Source organism: Bombina bombina, chromosome 5, assembly GCF_027579735.1.
Source record: "Bombina bombina isolate aBomBom1 chromosome 5, aBomBom1.pri, whole genome shotgun sequence".
NCBI classification, from domain to species: domain Eukaryota; kingdom Metazoa; phylum Chordata; class Amphibia; order Anura; family Bombinatoridae; genus Bombina; species Bombina bombina.
In genome coordinates, this window is record NC_069503.1 from 790,788,869 (window position 1) to 790,808,351 (window position 19,483).

The 19,483-nt window shown below is 37.6% G+C and overlaps 1 protein-coding gene across 1 annotated transcript in view; it reads left to right on the forward strand.

Annotated features, from left to right (window-relative positions):
• The window catches only part of LOC128660831 (cadherin-19-like), a 346,558-nt gene that overhangs the window by 167,140 nt on the left and 159,935 nt on the right, over window positions 1-19,483 (forward strand). The window contains exons 5-6 of the mRNA XM_053714877.1: window positions 5,411-5,575; window positions 15,928-16,115. Of these exons, the coding sequence (XP_053570852.1) occupies window positions 5,411-5,575; window positions 15,928-16,115 (353 nt within the window). The remainder of the gene's footprint in view (window positions 1-5,410; window positions 5,576-15,927; window positions 16,116-19,483) is intronic.

The following is a 19,483-nucleotide window of genomic DNA, read 5'->3' on the forward strand; positions in this document are numbered from 1 at the left end:
TTTTATATTTAAACATTAATCAATTTGATGATCAGATAGATAAAAAGGTGCTATTGTTATATTTTTTCATATTATACTTATAATTTTACCCATGGTTATTTTAAGCCAAAAACTATTCTGCTTATGGGTGTCAATGTTTTTTTTTACAGCTAACAAATATAGAAACACAACATCTTTATCTAAAATGAGATAATAAGAGATTAATATCTCTGTAGATAATTTAAATCTACCCCTCTGTATATCTCCCTTAAAGTAATTTAAATGGCAATTACCAATGACCAACAGAACAAAGGAACACAAGTAAACTATAACTACATAGCTATGCAGTCATAATGCTGGAAAAAATAGAAATTATAAATAAGTTAATGTTATTAATTTGATCTTCACTTTCTTGTCCAGAACTAATTTTGCTACAATAAATAATTAAAAAACAAAATGTATGCTTACCTGATAAATGTATTTCTTTACAGGCATGGAGAGTCCACAAATCATTCCAATTACTAGTGGGATATTCACTCTTGGCCAGCAGGAGGAGGCAAAGAGCACCCCAGCAGAGCTGTTAAGTATCACTTCCCTTACCCATAACCCCCAGTCATTCGACCGAAGGGAAAGGGAAAAAGAAGATAACACAAAGGTATAAAGGTGCCTGAGGTTTTAACAAAAAAACTGCAGACTGATATAAATAAGGGTGGGTCGTGGACTCTCCATGCCTGGAAAGAAATACATATATCAGGTAAGCATACATTTTGAGTTCTTTCCTATGGCATGTTGAGTCTACGAATCATTCCAATTACTAGTGAGAACCAATACCCAAGCTAGAGGACACATAATGAAAGGGAGGGAGAACAAGACAAACAAACCTAAACTGAAGGCACCACTGCTTTAAGAACTTTCCTCCCAAAAGAAGCCTCAGCTGAGAAAAAAGTATCCAATTTTTTAAATTTGGAAAAAGTATGAATAGAAGACCAAGTGACTGCCTTGCAAATTTGCTCCACCGAAGCTTCATTCTTGAAAGCCCAAGAAGAAGAAACAGCTCTAGTAGAATGAGCCATAATTCTCTCAGGAGGCTGTTGTCCAGCTGTCTCATAAGCTAACCAGATGACACTTCTCAACCAGAGAGAAGGAGTGGTAGAAGTGGCCTTCTGACCACTGCGCTTACCAGAGAAAACAATGAACAGGGCAGAAGACTGCCGAAAATAAATAGTTGCTTGAAGGTAACACCATCTAAGTTATGCAAAAGACATTCCTTCTGTGAAGAAGGGTTAGGACAAAAAGACGGAACAGCAATTTGTGATCCAACACTACCTTAGGGGGAAACCCTAGCTTAGTATGGAAGACCGCCTTATCAGCATGAAAAATAAGGTACGGGGAATCACAATGCAAAGCCAAAAGTTCAGAAACTTTGTAAGCAGAAGAAATAGCAATAAGGAATAAAACCTTCCAAGATAATAACTTGATATTAATAGAATGCATCGGTTCAAACTGAGCCTGCTGCAAAACCCTAAAAACAAGATTAAGGCTCCAAGGAGGAGCAACATATTTAAACACATGCCTGATTCTGCCTAAAACCTGAATAAAAGACTGAACATCTGGTAGAACTGCCAGACATTTGTGCAAAAGACAGTGACGAAATCTGACCCTTCAGAGTACTGACTGAAAAAACTTTCTCCAGACCTTCCTGAAGAATAGCCAAATTTTAAGGAACATTTACCTTGTTCCAAGAAAAAACCTTTAAATCACACCAATGAAGGTATTTGAACCATACCCTGTGGTAGATTTTGCGAGTAACCAGTTTATGAGCCTGAAACATAGTATCTATAACTTTCTCAGAAAAGCCACATCTAGCCAAAACTAGACGTTCAATCTCCAAGCATTCATCTTCAGAGAAACCAGATTTGGATGAAGGAAGGGACCCTGAAGTAGAAGGTCCTTCCTTAAAGGTTACATCCAAGGTGGAAGAGATGACATTGTCACCATATCCTGCAAGGCCATGCAGGAGCAATTAGAATCACAGAAGCTCTCTCCTGCTTGATGCGAGCAATCACTAGGCATGGCAGATAGAAGACAATCATGAGTTTCTGCCCAATGAAGAATTTGAGTCACCTACTTCATTGCTAAGGAATGCTGAGTCCCTCCTTGGTGGTTGATGTAAGCCATCAAAGTAATGTTGTCCGACTGGAATCTGATAAACCGGACCAAAGCTAGTTGTGGCCAAGTTATCATAACATTTAAGATTGAGCTCCAATACCAAAATGTTTATTGAAAGAGATGACTCCTCCGGAGTCCACAGACCCTGAGCTTTTAAGGAATCCCAAACTGCCCCCCAGCCCATCAGGCTGCTGTCTGTGGTCACGATCACCCAGGACGGCCTCAGGAAGCATGTGCCCAGAGACAGATGTTCCTGTGAAGTCCACCAAGAGAGAGAGAGAGAGAGAGACTCTTGTTGGGGAGTCCAGATTTATCCTCTGCAAGAGATCTGAGTGGTCCCCATTCCATTGACTGAGCATGCATAGTTGCAGAGGTCTCAGATGGAACCGAGCAAAAGGAATGATGTCCATGGAAGCTACCATTACACTGATGACCTCCATGCATTGAGCCACTGATGGACGAACAGTAGACAGAGAGATAGGCATGAAGCATGATGTTTTGATTTTCTGACATCTGTCAGAAAAATCTTCATAGACAAAGAATCTATAATTGTTGCTAAAAAACATATCCTTGTATCTTGTACAAGGGAACTCTTCCCCAGATTTACTTTCCACCCGTGGGAACGTAGAATAGACAACAATATGTCTGTATGAGATCTTGCTAGATGTAAAGATGGCACCTGAACTAAGATGCTGTCCAGATAAGGTACCACAGCAATACCCTGGGATCTGACCACTGCCAGAAGAGCCCCCAGAACCTTTGTAAAAATGCTGGGAGCTGTAGCAAGACCAAAAGGAAGGGCAACAAACTGTAAAATGAAGGATGGAACTCTGAGGAATTGATTCAGACACTTTAGGTCCAATATAGACTGGAAAGTGCCCTCCTTCCAGGGCACTACAAATAGATTTGAATAGAATCCTAGCCCCTGTTCCTCTAGAGGAACAGGAACAATCACTCTGAGGGAAGATCTTTTACACAGTTTAAGAAAGCCTCTGCCTTTATCTGATTCAAAGATAACCTTTACAGATGGAATCTGCCCCTGGGAGGACAATAATTGAATCCTATTCTGTAACCTTGGGAGACTATGTCTATGACCCAAGGATCTAGGACATTGCGTATCCAAGCCTGACAAAAAAGAGAGCCTGCCCCCCACCTGAGCCAATACAGGATCGGGGGCAGACCCTTCATACTGATTTAGACTTAACAGAAGGCTTCTTGGCTTGCTTTCCTTTATTCGAAGGCTGACTGGACCTCCAAGAAGACTTGGAGTGATCTGACTTGGAAGAGGAGGAGGAAGACTTCTGTCCCTTAAAGTTATGAAAGGAACAACATTTTGAATTCTGCTGACCCTTGGAACTATTCTGTTTATCCTGAGGTAGAAAGGAACCCTTTCCACCTGTAATATCTGAAATAATTTCAGCCAGAACTGGACCAAACACGGTTTTATGCTTGTAAGGTAAAGATAAAAGCTTGGACTTGGATGTGACATCTGCAGACCAAGACTTTATTCACAGAGCTCTGAGAGCTAAAACAGTGAAACCAGAAATCTTAGCTCCCAGTCTAAGAACTTGCATGTTGGCATCACAAATAAAGGTATTGGCTTGCTTTAGAGCCTTGATTCTGTCTTGGATCTCCTCTACAGTAGTCTCTTCCAAAATGAGATTAGATAAATCATCACACCAATAAGAAGCTGCCCCCACAATTGTAGAAAAACTAGCAACAGGCTGCTACTGTAATCCCTGATAAACATACATCTTTTTAAAAAAGCCTCACTCTTCTTATTCATGGGATCTTTGAGAGAACAACTATCTTCAATAGGAACAGTAGTTCTTTTGGCAAGAGTAGAAATAGCGCCTTCTACCTTGGGTACTGTGCGCCACAAGTCACAAATAGAATCAGGAACAGCAAACATCTTCTTAAAAATAGAGGATGGGGAAAAAGGAATCCCTGGTTTATCCCATTCCTGAGTTATGATCTAAAAGTACTTGCTTCTCACAAAACTTCCACTAACAGCTGTTTATCACAAAACTCCTGTCTGCACCGGAGCTAAATAAAGGAAACACCAAGCAAACGTGGTCACATGACCTCAATACAAATAACTATGTCACCCATCCTTTGCTTGAAAGAAAATGGCGCGAAAACAAAGCACTTACAATAGAGAGGCACTAAACCTCTAACTAAGACCCAATTGGAGTGGCTGAACAGACAAGTCACATGACCGCAGCAGGAAGCTGCCGGAACTCCGACAAAAACATACCAAACACACCTACAAAAATGTAAAGGAGGAAAAAACACCCCATATTAAAAGAGCCCAGACATCTATATAGTTCACTATATAAAAATTCCTCTCAGCCAAAATCCCTAAATGCAGTGCCTTTTACATGTCCCCTCCCTAATATGCTCTGTTTAAGCATACAAATTCCCTTACTTACCGTACATAATTCCACAGAATTTTTTGTATAATTAACTCCTAGAGTGCTGGCACCTTCTAACCTAGAAGGGAAAGCACTTACCTGTGAAAGCAGCAGTCAGGCAGGGAATAGCCACAGTGACCTGTAGAAAAAGAAAAAACAGAGTAACCAACTCTGGTTTTCTAACATGGGGATAGCATAATTGTTAGAAATAAAGCAAGGACCACTTTGCCGCCTTCTAACTTCTAACAAGACACCATTACCCTAACTATTGAGATTAACATGGACACAGCACAGCCCCAAATCCTTGCTTGCAGGGAAAAGTATCCATAAAAGGATTAAAATATCTTCAGACACCAACTTCGCACATCCTCCCTTGACAGAGGAAAAAAGAATGACTGGGGGTTATGGGTAAGGGAAGTGATACTTAACAGCTCTGCTGGGATGATCTTCGCCTCCTCCTGCTGGCCAGGAGTGAATATCCCCCTAGTGATTGGAATGATTTGTGGACTCTCCATGCCATACGAAAGAAAACAGATTTTGCTTTTTTTGAAGTTCCATTTTAAATTATTTACATATATATATATTAGTACTGTTTATGTATTTACTACTTATTTGTGCTTTGTTAATTTAAATAAGTTATTAATTTTATTTAATTTAATTTCATTTTAGATGTAATGTCATTATGTCTAAATATTGTGATCAATATTATTTCATCACTATGATCAATGTTTTGATTTAATTTGATGTGCTATTTTTCAGTATTTAACTCCAATTATTTTAATATTTTAGGTATGTCAAATATAGAACACCATTAACTTTTTTTTAATTATTATTTTACATTTTTTTAGGAATAATTCGTGTGGCATCCCAAATTGATCGGGAAGCTAAAGATCAGTACCATGTTATAATTCAAGCTAAAGATTTGGTTGGCCAAATGGGTGGACTATCAGCAACAACAACAGTAACAATTCATTTGTCAGATGTGAATGACAATGCACCAAAATTCCAACAAAGTATGTGCACGAAATGTGATGTATTTCATGATAGCAAATGGTGTGTTGTGGCTATAAATACATGATCGCACATTACAAACGAGAATGGTTGAGACAAAAATACAAACCAGAGGTAATGGGGAATAAATGTGTAAATCAAAATGAAATTGGGTTAAATGTAACAGGTGAAAGCAATATTGCAGGTTAGACCAAGCAGGTAATACCTATAGAGGATGAACAAAGAAGTAAATTGAAAAAAACATAAGTTTAACGGATGATTATTATCAGAGAGAGATTATGAGTGGGTGTGAAATCTGAAGATGTAGAGCAGCACATAAGGGTAATTGGGAAGTAATTGAGAATAAGATGTATGGGTTCTAAGAAGAACATAATGTTTTGTTAAAAAATAAGTAGAAAGGTACAAAGGGAGAAAATTTACAAAAGGCTTTAATTTGATTTTCATGCAAAAAGAATTTTAAAGTTAAGCATTACATTCAGTAAATAAGACTATTTAAAGCAATTGAATAAATTGTAGCAGTGATTGTCAGGTGAATAGATAGAAGATTATAATAGTATGACAATTAGTTTTATGAATATTTTCTTTAGGTGAAGGTTGCAGAACAAGTTGAGGAACTGAATGTTACAAATAAATAAGAGGCAATATATAAAATATAAATAGTTGGCATTGTATGTAGGTGTATGTTGGGATAATAAAATTTATTGTATTCTGTGGAAGAGGTCTGGAAACAGAACAGGGGTTGATGTAGAAAATCTTATTAAAGGACTTACATTTTAAAAAGGTTTACATAATTTCAATTATACTTCCTTATATTCATAATCTATAAACATAAATACAAAAAGAAAACATGGTTTCAGCTAGATTGAATAAACAAATAATGATTCTAGTAACTTTGAAATTGAAAAAAATCACCAGTAATCCGTCATCTGTGTTTACAAATATTAAATTATATATTGGACAATATGCTAAGGGTTAAAACTCCCGACATGCTGTGTGTATGCCATACTGGTCTATATAGTTTCCTTTGCCTTGTAGGCATGCACTAATACTGTAACATGTGGCATATAATTAATATGATATATGTTTACATTTTTTTCTGACAAAAAACAAGCACAATGGAAGAGGAGAAATTAAATGTCAAAGAGAAAGTACCCTATGTTTAAAATAAAAAGGAACTGAGAGCAACAATCTTAGATGTTCCACATTTATACAGAATAGAGAACACAGTTGTATGACAGAAGATAGTTCCACTTTGATATCTGTAATACATAAAGGGCTACATTACAAGTGGTGCACTTTTACTTTCGCTCGTGCGTTAAAGGGAGAGTCTATACCAGAATTTTTATTGTTTTAAAAGATAGATAATACCTTTATTACCCATTCCCCAGTTTTGCATAACCAACACAGTTATATTAATATACTTTTAACCTCTGTGATTATCTTGTATCTAAACCTCTGCAAACTGCCCCTTTATTTCAGTTCTTTTGACAGACTTGCAGTTAAGCCAACCAGTGCCTGCTCCCAGATAACTTCACGTGCACGAACACGTGAACTAACACTCTCTAGTGGTGAAAAACTGTTAAAATGCATTCTGAAAAGAGGTGACCTTCAAGGTCTAAGAAATTAGCATATGAACCTCCTAGGTTAAGATTTCAACTAAGAATACCAAGAGAACAAAGCAAAATTGGTGATAAAAGTAAATTGGAAAATTGTTTAAAATGACATGCTCTATCTGAATCATGAAAGTTTATTTTGGCCTATACTGTCCCTTTAACTTCGTAAAACTTTAAACACGGGTGGGTTAGCGCACGTATTACAAGTTGAAGATAAAAAGTTAAAGCGCTAACATCAGGACTTCAGATATCTTAACTGTGTTAACTTCTCCCCATAGACTTTAAGCAGGCCAACTTGTGCGCTGAACCAACACACCATTAGAACAACAACGCTAAACCTGAATATATAATATATACAGGGAGTGCAGAATTATTAGGCAAGTTGTATTTTTGAGGATTAATTTTATTATTGAACAACAACCATGTTCTCAATGAACCCAAAAAACTAATTAATATCAAAGCTGAATAGTTTTGGAAGTAGTTTTTAGTTTGTTTTTAGTTATAGCTATTTTAGGGGGATATCTGTGTGTGCAGGTGACTATTACTGTGCATAATTATTAGGCAACTTAACAAAAAACAAATATATACCCATTTCAATTATTTATTTTTACCAGTGAAACCAATATAACATCTCAACATTCACAAATATACATTTCTGACATTCAAAAACAAAACTAAAACAAGTCAGTGACCAATATAGCCACCTTTCTTTGCAAGGACACTCAAAAGCCTGCTATCCATGGATTCTGTCAGTGTTTTGATCTGTTCACCATCAACATTGCATGCAGCAGCAACCACAGCCTCCCAGACACTGTTCAGAGAGGTGTACTGTTTTCCCTCCTTGTAAATCTCACATTTGATGATGGACCACAGGTTCTCAATGGGGTTCAGATCATGTGAACAAGGAGGCCATGTCATTAGATTTTCTTCTTTTATACCCTTTCTTGCCAGCCACTCTGTGGAGTACTTGGACGCGTGTGATGGAGCATTGTCCTGCATGAAAATCATGTTTTTCTTGAAGGATGCAGACTTCTTCCTGTACCACTGCTTGAAGAAGGTGTCTTCCAGAAACTGGCAGTAAGACTGGGAGTTGAGCTTGACTCCATCCTCAACCCGAAAAGGCCCCACAAGCTCATCTTTGATGATACCAGCCCAAACCAGTACTCCACCTCCACCTTGCTGGCCTCTGAGTCGGACTGGAGCTCTTTGCCCTTTATCAATCCAGCCACGGGCCCATCCATCTGGCCCATCAAGACCACTCTCATTTCATCAGTCCATAAAACCTTAGAAAAATCAGTCTTGAGATATTTCTTGGCCCAGTCTTGACGTTTCAGCTTGTGTGTCTTGTTCAGTGGTGGTCGTCTTTCAGCCTTTCTTACCTTGGCCTTGTCTCTGAGTATTGCACACCTTGTGCTTTTCGGCACTCCAGTGATGTTGCAGCTCTGAAATATGGCCAAACTGGTGGCAAGTGGCATCTTGGCAGCTGCACGCTTGACTTTTCTCAGTTCATGGGCAGTTATTTTGCGCCTTGGTTTTTCCACACGCTTCTTGCGACCCTGTTGACTATTTTGAATGAAACGCTTGATTGTTCGATGATCACGCTTCAGAAGCTTTGCAATTTTAAGAGTGCTGCATCCCTCTGCAAGATATCTCACTATTTTTGACTTTTCTGAGCCTGTCAAGTCCTTCTTTTGACCCATTTTGCCAAAGGAAAGGAAGTTGCCTAATAATTATGCACACCTGATATAGGGTGTTGATGTCATTTGACCACACCCCTTTTCATTACAGAGATGCACATCACCTAATATGCTTAATTGGTAGTAGGCTTTCGAGCCTATACAGCTTGGAGTAAGACAACATGCATAAAGAGGATGATGTGGTCAAAATACTCATTTGCCTAATAATTCTGCACTCCCTGTATATATATATATATATATATATATATATATATATGTATATAGATATAACTACCTGTCTATCTAGATATATGTGTTTGTAAAAAAAATAATATATATATATATATATATGAAGGTATAAAGCTATATCTATCTGTCTATATAAATATATGTGTTTGTAAAAAATATATATCTCTACCTATATATCTGTATACATATATACAGAGATAGATAGATAGATAGATAGATAGATAGATAGCTATAGAAATATATTTATAGAAATATATATTCAAAAATAAAAAGAACATTTTCTTCTAAGTGTAGATCATTTGAAGGCTAAGTATTTATATTCAAAACACAATAAAACACATTTAAGTCACTGTCAGCTAGATTACGAATTTTGAGCGGTATAGGGAAATTACTGACCGCCACAAAAGCGGCGTAATTTCACCTCCCTATATCGCTGCTATTACCAGTTTATAAAAAGCAGGCTTGTGTGGGTGATATGGTTGTGTTGAGCTCTGTACCTCACCCAAATACAAGCGCTGCTTTGACGTGCTCGTGCACGATTTCCCCATAGACATCAATGGGGAGTGCCAGCAAAAAAAAGCCTAACACCTGCGATCGCGGAAAGAAAAGCTCCGTAATGCAGCCCCATTGATGTCTATAGGGAAATTAAAAGTTATGTTTAAACCTAACACCCTAACATAAACCCAAGTCTAAACACCCCTAATCTGCTGCCCCTAACATCGCCGCCACCTACATTACAGTAATTAACCTCTAATCTACCGCCCCTAACATCGCCACCACCTACCTACACTTATTAACCCCTAATCTGCTGGCCCCAATGTCGCCGCCACTATACTAAAGTTATTAACCCCTAAACCTCTGGCCTCCCACATCACTAACACTACATAAATATATTAACCCCTAAACCTAAACCTAACATAACCCTAAGCATAAGTCTAACCCTAACCCTAACACCCCTAACTTAAATACAATTAAAATAAAGCTAAATAAACCTTACAATTATTAACTAAATAATTCCTATTTAAAACTAATCAAACTTACCTGTAAAAAAAACTAACGGCTAGATTTAGAGTTTTGTCGGTAACGACCCCGTATCTAATACTGGCTTTTTTCTGGCTGCACCTTTAAAATAACTCTGGTATTGAGAGTCCACAGAATGGCTGCGTTAGGCTCCAAAAAAGGAGAGTATAGCATATTTAACGCAACTTCAACTCTCGATACCAGAGTTGCTTACGGACGCGGCCAGCTTCAAAAACGTGCTCGTGCACGATTCCCCCATAGAAAACAATGGGGCTATTTGAGCTGAAAAAAAACCTAACACCTGCAAAAAAGCCGCGTTCAGCTCCTAACGCAGCCCCATTGTTGTCTATGGTGAAACACTTCCTACGTCTGCACCTAACACACTAACATGTACCCCGAGTCTAAACACCCCTAACCTTACACATATTAACCCCTATTCTGCCGCCCCCGCTATCGCTGACCCCTGCATATTATTTTTAACCCCTAATCTGCCGCTCCGTAAACCGCTGCTACTTACATTATCCCTATGTACCCCTAATCTGCTGCCCCTAACACCGTCAACCCCTATATTATATTTATTAACCCCTAATCTGCCCCCCACAACGTCGCCTCCACCTGCCTACACTTATTAACCCCTAATCTGCCGAGCGGACCGCTCCGCTATTATAATAAAGTTATTAACCCCTAATCCGCCTCACTAACCCTATAATAAATAGTATTAACCCCTAATCTGCCCTCCCTAACATCGCTGACACCTAACTTCAAACATTAACCCCTAATCTGCCGACTGGAGCTCACCGCTATTCTAATAAATGTATTAACCCCTAAAGCTAAATCTAACCCTAACACTAACACCCCCCTAAATTAAATATAATTTTAATCTAACGAAATTAATTAACTCTTATTAAATAAATTATTCCTATTTAAAGCTAAATATTTACCTGTAAAATAAATCCTAATATAGCTATAATATAAATTATAATTATATTATAGCTATTTTAGGATTTATATTTATTTTACAGGTAACTTTGTATTTATTTTAACCAGGTACAATAGCTATTAAATAGTTAAGAAATATTTAATAGCTAAAATAGTTAATATAATTACAAATTACCTGTAAAATAAATCCTAACCTAAGTTACAATTAAACCTAACACTACACTATCAATAAATTAATTAAATACAATATCTACAAATAAATACAATTAAATAAACTAACTAAAGTACAAAAAATAAAAAAGAACTAAGTTACAAAAAATAAAAAAATATCTACAAACATTAGAAAAATATTACAACAATTTTAAACTAATTACACCTACTCTAAGCCCCCTAATAAAATAACAAAGCCCCCCAAAATAAAAAAAATGCCCTACCCTATTCTAAATTAAAAAAGTTCAAAGCTCTTTTACCTTACTAGCCCTGAACAGGGCCCTTTGCAGGGCATGCCCCAAGAAATTCAGCTCTTTTGCCTGTAAAAAAACACATACAATACCCCCCCCAACATTACAACCCACCACCCACATACCCCTAATCTAACCCAAACCCCCCTTAAATAAACCTAACACTAAGCCCCTGAAGAGCTTCCTACCTTATCTTCACCTAACCAGGTATCACCGATCCGTCCTGGCTCCAAAATCTTCATCCAAGCCCAAGCGGGGGCTAGACATCCATCATCCGACGGCTGAAGAAGTCCAGAAGAGGGTCCAAAGTCTTCATCCTATCCGGGAAGAAGAGTAGATCCGGACCGGCAACCATCTTCTTCAAAGCGGCATCTTCTATCTTCATCCGATTAGGACCGGCTTCATCTTGAAGACCTCCATCGCGGATCCATCCTTCTTCTCCGACGACTAGACGATGAATGACGGTTCCTTTAAATAACGTCATCCAAGATGGCGTCCCTCGAATTCCGATTGGCTGATAGGATTCTATCAGCCAATCGGAATTAAGGTAGGAATATTCTGATTGGCTGATGGAATCAGCCAATCAGAATCAAGTTCAATCCGATTGGCTGATCCAATCAGCCAATCAGATTGAGCTTGCATTCTATTGGCTGATCGGAACAGCCAATAGAATGCGAGCTCAATCTGATTGGCTGATTGGATCAGCCAATCGGATTGAACTTGATTCTGATTGGCTGATTCCATCAGCCAATCAGAATATTCCTACCTTAATTCTGATTGGCTGATAGAATCCTATCAGCCAATCGGAATTCGAGGGACGCCATCTTGGATGATGTCATTTAAAGGAACCGTCATTCATCGTCTAGTCGTCGGAGAAGAAGGATTTCCTCAGCCGTCGGATGATGGATGTCTAGCCCCCGCTTGGGTTTGGATGAAGATTTTGGAGCCAGGACGGATCGGTGATACCTGGTTAGGTGAAGATAAGGTAGGAAGCTCTTCAGGGGCTTAGTGTTAGGTTTATTTAAGGGGGGTTTGGGTTAGATTAGGGGTATGTGGGTGGTGGGTTGTAATGTTGGGGGGGGTATTGTATGTGTTTTTTTACAGGCAAAAGAGCTGAATTTCTTGGGGCATGCCCCGCAAAGGGCCCTGTTCAGGGCTGGTAAGGTAAAAGAGCTTTGAACTTTTTTAATTTAGAATAGGGTAGGACATTTTTTTATTTTTGGGGGCTTTGTTATTTTATTAGGGGGCTTAGAGTAGGTGTAATTAGTTTAAAATTGTTGTAATATTTTTCTAATGTTTGTAGATATTTTTTTATTTTTTGTAACTTAGTTCTTTTTTATTTTTTGTACTTTAGCTAGTTTATTTAATTGTATTTATTTGTAGATATTGTATTTAATTCATTTATTGATAGTGTAGTGTTAGGTTTAATTGTAGGTAATTGTAGGTATTTTATTTAATTTATTTATTGATAGTGTAGGGTTAGGTTTAATTGTAATTTAGGGTAGGATTTATTTTACAGGTAATTTTGTAATTATTTTAACTATTTTAGCTATTAAATAGTTCTTAACTATTTAATAGCTATTGTACCTGGTTAAAATAAATACAAAGTTACCTGTAAAATAAATATAAATCCTAAAATAGCTATAATATAATTATAATTTATATTGTAGCTATATTAGTATTTATTTTACAGGTAAGTATTTAGCTTTAAATAGGAATAATTTATTTAATAAGAGTTAATTAATTTCGTTAGATTAAATTATATTTAACTTAGGGGGGTGTTAGTGTTAGGGTTAGACTTAGCTTTAGGGGTTAATACATTTATTAGAATAGCGGTGAGCTCCAGTCGGCAGATTAGGGGTTAATGTTTGAAGTTAGGTGTCGGCGATGTTAGGGAGGGCAGATTAGGGGTTAATACTATTTATTATAGGGATAGTGAGGCAGATTAGGGGTTAATAAATTTATTATAATAGCGGTGCGGTCCGCTCGGCAGATTAGGGGTTAATAAGTGTAGGCAGGTGGAGGCGACGTTGTGGGGGGCAGATTAGGGGTTAATAAATATAATATAGGGGTCGGCGGTGTTAGGGGCAGCAGATTAGGGGTACATAGCTATAATGTAGGTGGCGGCTCTTTGCGGTCGGCAGATTAGGGGTTAATTATTGTAGGTAGCTGGCTGCGATGTTGTGGGGGGCAGGTTAGGGGTTAATAAATATAATATAGGGTCGGCGGTGTTAGGGGCAGCAGATTAGGGGTACATAAGTATAACGTAGGTGGCGGTCGGCAGATTAGGGGTTAAAATAAATTAATCGAGTGTCGGCGATGTGGGGGGGCCTCGGTTTAGGGGTACATAGGTAGTTTATGGGTGTTAGTGTACTTTAGGGCACAGTAGTTAAGAGCTTTATGAACCGGCGTTAGCCCAGAAAGCTCTTAACTACTGACTTTTTTCTGCGGCTGGAGTTTTGTCGTTAGAATTCTAACGCTCACTTCAGCCACAACTCTAAATACCGGAGTTAGAAAGATCCCATTGAAAAGATAGGATACGCAATTGACGTAAGGGGATCTGCGGTATGGAAAAGTTGCGGCAGAAAATTGAGCGTTAGACCCTTTTTTGACTGACTCCAAATACCGGCGGTAGCCTGAAACCAGCGTTAGGAGCCTCTAACGCTGGTTTTCACGGCTACCGCCAAACTCCAAATCTAGGCCTTAGATAGCTACAATATAAATAATAGTTACATTGTAGCTAGCTTAGGTTTTATTTTTATTTCACAGGTAAGTTTGTATTTATTTTAACTAGGTAGACTAGTTAGTAAATAGTTATTAACTATTTACTAACTACCTACTTAAAATAAATACAAACTTACATGTAAAATAAAACCTAACCTGTCTTACAATAAAACCTAACATTACAATCAAATCAAATAAATTAAATTAAATTAATCAAATACAATTATCTAAATTACAAAAAAAAATCCTCACTAAATTACACAATAAAAATAAAATTATCAAATAAAAAAATGAATCTAATAGCCCTATCAAAATAAAAAAGCCCCCCAAAATAATAAAACCCCTAGCCTACACTAAACTGCCAATAGCCCTTAAAAGGGCCTTTGCGGGGCATTGCCCCAAAGAAATCAGCTTTTTTACCTGGCAATAAAAATTACAAACACCCCCCCAACCCTACCAAACCCCCCAAATAAAACTCTATCTAAATAAACCTAAGCTAACCAAGGGCATTTAGCTCTTTTACGGTGTCCAAACCCTAAGCTAAAAATAAAACCCACCCAATAAACCCTTAAAAAAACCTAACACTAACCCCAACGATCCACTTACAGTTTTCGAAGACCGGATATCCATCCTCATCCAGCCGGCGAAGTCCTCATCCAAGCGGGCCGAAGTCCTCATCGAAGCCGGCAGAAGTCTTCATTGAAGCGGGCAGAAGTCTTCATCGAAGTGGCCAGAAGTTTTCATCCAATCGGGCAGAAGTCTTCATCCAGATGGCATCTTCTATCTTCATTCATCCAGCGTGGAGCCATCTTCAAAACTTCCGGCACGGAGCATCCTCTTCATACGGTCACAGCTGTAAACTGAGGGTTCTCTTTAAGTGATGTCATCCAAGATGGCGTCCCTTACATTCCGATTGACTAATAGAATTCTATCAGCCAATAGGAATTAAAGGGGAGAAAATCATATTGGCTGATTGGATCAGCCAATAGGATTGAACTCACATTCTATTGGCTGATTGGATCAGCCAATAGGATTGCGTGACGGCCAAAAAGGTGCGTGGTACACCTATACCAACAAGACTTGTAATAGCGGCGTTAGGGAAAAAGCAGCGTTATGAAGCATAACGATGCTTTTTCACTCATAACTCCAAACACGTAATCTAGCTGAGTGTTGTGTATTCAGCCACTGTCATTTGCCTTGAACAGAAACTGTCCAGTAAATAGCTGTCACTGATAGTGTGGTTTTCTAAATACAACAAAATCTACCTCTATCTCCTTCCGTATACCATTCAAATACAAGAAATAATGTTTTGTTTGTAAAATTTGAATATTACACTTGAAAACTAATTAGCATAGCCTATTATTAAAATCTATGAAAGTAAATATTGCTATTAAAATTTGAATTTTCAAATTTGAATTTTCAAGTAATTAATTCTTACATTAGACATGTGAATGGTTAGCATATTTATTTTGTTACAATCATGGCTGAAATGTTTGAGAAATCATTAGGTTTTAATGCTGAACATTGGCAAATGGGATCATTATAAAAATATGTTTTAGTTTAATTTAGCCACAATCTGGGTTAAAAAATTAAAAATGTTGTAAAATAATAAGAATGAAGGTTATGGAAAACAATAAAGTTATTTTTTTTATTATCTTTTTTTAATGAACAGAAATATATGACATGTCAATACTGGAATCATCTTTAGTTGGAGAAATTGTAGGAACTGTTATTGCAGATGACAGGGACATTGGAGAGAATGCTGAAATGATTTATATGATTGAAGAAAAAGGAGACTATAGCACGTTTGATATATTCACTGATCATTTAACCCAGGAAGGTATTATTACTTTAAAGAAGGTAAGACAAATTTAAAATATATGAACAATTTGAAGTGTCAAAAATATCCCTTATTTATTTATGTATTTAATTTACAATTCATGAGAAACAAATACTGTATATAACAAAGATGTGTTCATATATGAGGTATTGTTGAGTTTGATAAAGTGCTGCATTTCTTTTTTAGGTAAATCAATACTTATTGATTACTTATTTTTTCTATGTATTTATGAGAAAAATACATGATCTGTTTATAGTTCCTACTTCTTTAGTTTTGTTATTGCAATAAAAAATCAAATAAATAGAAAGATACTAATTAATAATGCCTAGATTTAGAGTTCTGCGTTAGCCGTCAAAAGCAGCGTTAAGGGCTCCTAACGCTGCTTTTTACTGCCCGCTGGTATTTAGAGTCAGCCAGGAAAGGGTCTAACGCTCACTTCCAAGCCGCGACTTTTCCATCGCATATCCCCTTACGCCAATTGCGTATCCTATCTTTTCAATGGGATCTTCCTAACGCCGGTATTTAGAGTCTTGGCTGAAGTGAGCGGTAGAGCCTCTACCGACAAGACTCCATCCGCAGGAAAAAGTCAGTAGTTAAGAGATTTCTGGGCTAACGCCGGTTTATAAAGCTCTTAACTACTGTGCTCTAAAGTACACTAACACCCATACCTATGTACACCTAAACCGAGGTCCCCCCACATCGCCGCCACTCTAATAATTTTTTTAACCCCTAATCTGCCGACCGCACACTGCCGCCACCTACATTATATCTATAAACCCCTAATCTGCTGCCCCTAACATCGCCGACACCTACATAATATTTATTAACCCCTAATCTGCCCCACCAATGTCGCCGCTACCTTACCTACACTTATTAACCCCTAATCTGTCCACCGGAGCTCGCCGCTACTCTAATAAATGTATTAACCCCTAAACCGCCTAACTCCCACCTCAAAAACCCTATAATAAATAGTATTAAACCCTAATCTGCCCTCCCTAACATTGCCGACACCTAACTTCAAGTATTAACCCCTAATCTGCCGACCGGACCTCACCGCTACTCTAATAAATGTATTAACCTCTACAGCTAAGTCTAACCCTAACCCTAACACCCCCCTAAGTTAAAAATAATTTTATTCTAACGAAATAAATGAACTCTTATTAAATAAAGTATTCCTATTTAAAGCTAAATACTTGCCTGTAAAATAAACCCTAATATAGCTACAATATAACGAATAATTATATTGTATCTATTTTAGAATTTATATTTATTTTACAGGCAACTTTGTATTTATTTTAACTAGGTACAATAGCTATTAAATAGTTATTTACTATTCAATAGCTACCTAGTTAAAATAATTACAAAATTACCTGTAAAATAAATCCTAACCTAAGTTACAATTAAACCTAACACACTATCAATAAATTAATTAAATCAATTAACTACAAGTACCTACAATTAAATAAACTAAACTAAATTACAAAAAAACAAAACACTAAATTACAAAAAATAAAAAAAGATTACAAGAATTTTAAGCTAATTACACCTACTCTAAGCCCCCTAATAAAATAACAAAGCCCCCCAAAATAAAAAGATACCCAACCATAATCTAAATTAAAAAAGTTAACAGCTCTATTACCTTACCAGTCCTTAAAAGGGCTTTTTGTGGGGCATGCCCCAAAGAAATCAGCTCTTTTGCCTGTAAAAAAAACACAATACCACCCCCCAACATTACAACCCACCACCCACATACCCCTACTCTAACCCAAACCCCCCTTAAATAAACACTACCTCCCTGAAGATATCCCTACCTTGAGTCGTCTTCACCCAACCGGGCCGAAGTCTTCATCCGATGGACCAAAAGAGGGCATCCGGAGTGGCAGAAGTCTTCATCCTATCCGGGCAGAATACTTTATTTAATAAGAGTTAATTTATTTCATTAGAATAAAATTATATTTAACTTAGGGGGGTGTTAGGGTTAGGGTTAGACTTAGCTTTAGGGGTTAATACATTTATTAGAGTAGCGGCGAGGTCCGGTCGGCAGATTAGGGGTTAATACTTGAAGTTAGGTGTCAGCGATGTTAGGGAGGGCAGATTAGGGGTTAATACTATTTATTACAGGGTTTTTGAGGCAGGAGTGAGGCGGTTTAGGGGTTAATAAATTTATTAGAGTAGCAGCGAGCTCCAGTCGGCACATTAGGGGTTAATAAGTGTAGGTAGGTAGTGGCGACGTTGGGGGAGCAGATTAGGGGTTAATAAATATTAGGTGTCGGCGATGTTGGGGGCAGCAGATTAGGGGTACATAGGGATAATGTAGGTGGCGGCGTTGTGCGGTCGGCAGATTAGGGGTTAATTGTGTAATGCAGGGGTCAGCAGATTAGGGGTTAATAAATGTAAGGTTAGGGGTGTTTAGACTCGGGGTTCATGTTAGGGTGTTAGGTGCAGACTTAGAAAGTGTTTCCCCATAGGAAACAATGGGGCTGCGTTAGGAGGTGAACACTGCTTTTTTGCAGGTGTTAGGTTTTTTTTTCAGCCCAAACTGCCCCATTGTTTCCTATGGGGGAATCGTGCATGAGCACGTTTTTCCAGCTAGCCGCTACCGTAAGTAACGCTGGTATTGAGAGTTGAAGTGGCGGTAAATATGCCTGTACGCTCCCTTTTTGGAGCCTAACGCAGCCCTTCAAAGAACTCTAAATACCAGCATTATTTAAAAGGTGCGGGGAAAAAAAAGGAGCGTTAGCTACGCGGGTCTTTACCGACAAAACTCTAAATCTAGCTGTAAGAAAATACAGGGGCTAGATTGTAAGTCAAGTATTAGAAATTGTTGGAAAAAAAACATTTCTGTTTTTTTTTTCTAGTTATTTTTCTAGTATTTTTCTGTGTCCCAACATTACTTAGCCAGCAGAGAAAATAAAACTAGCCTTAAAGGGACACTAAACACAATTTTTTTCTTTCATGGTTCAGATAGAGCATGCAATTTTAAGCAACTTTCTAATTTACTCCTATTATCAATTTTTTTTCATTCTCTTGCTATCTTTATTTAAAAAGCAGGAATGTGATGCATAGGAGCAGGCCCATTTTTGGTTGAGAACCTGGGTTATGCTTGCTTATTGGTGGGTAAATGTAAGCCTCCAATAAGCAAGCGCTATCCATGGTGCTGAACCTAAAATGGTCTGGCTGCTAAGATTTAAATTACTGGTTTTAAAATAAAGATAGCAAGAGAACGAAGAAAAATGTATAATTAGAAAGTTGATTAAAATTTCATGCTCTATCTGAATCATAAAATAAAAAATGTGAGTTCAGTGTCCCTTTAAGAAATGTCTTACCTCCTAAAGTACTTAAGTGGGACCTACCTCCATCTTTCTTTTTTTATTTATTATTTCTTTAT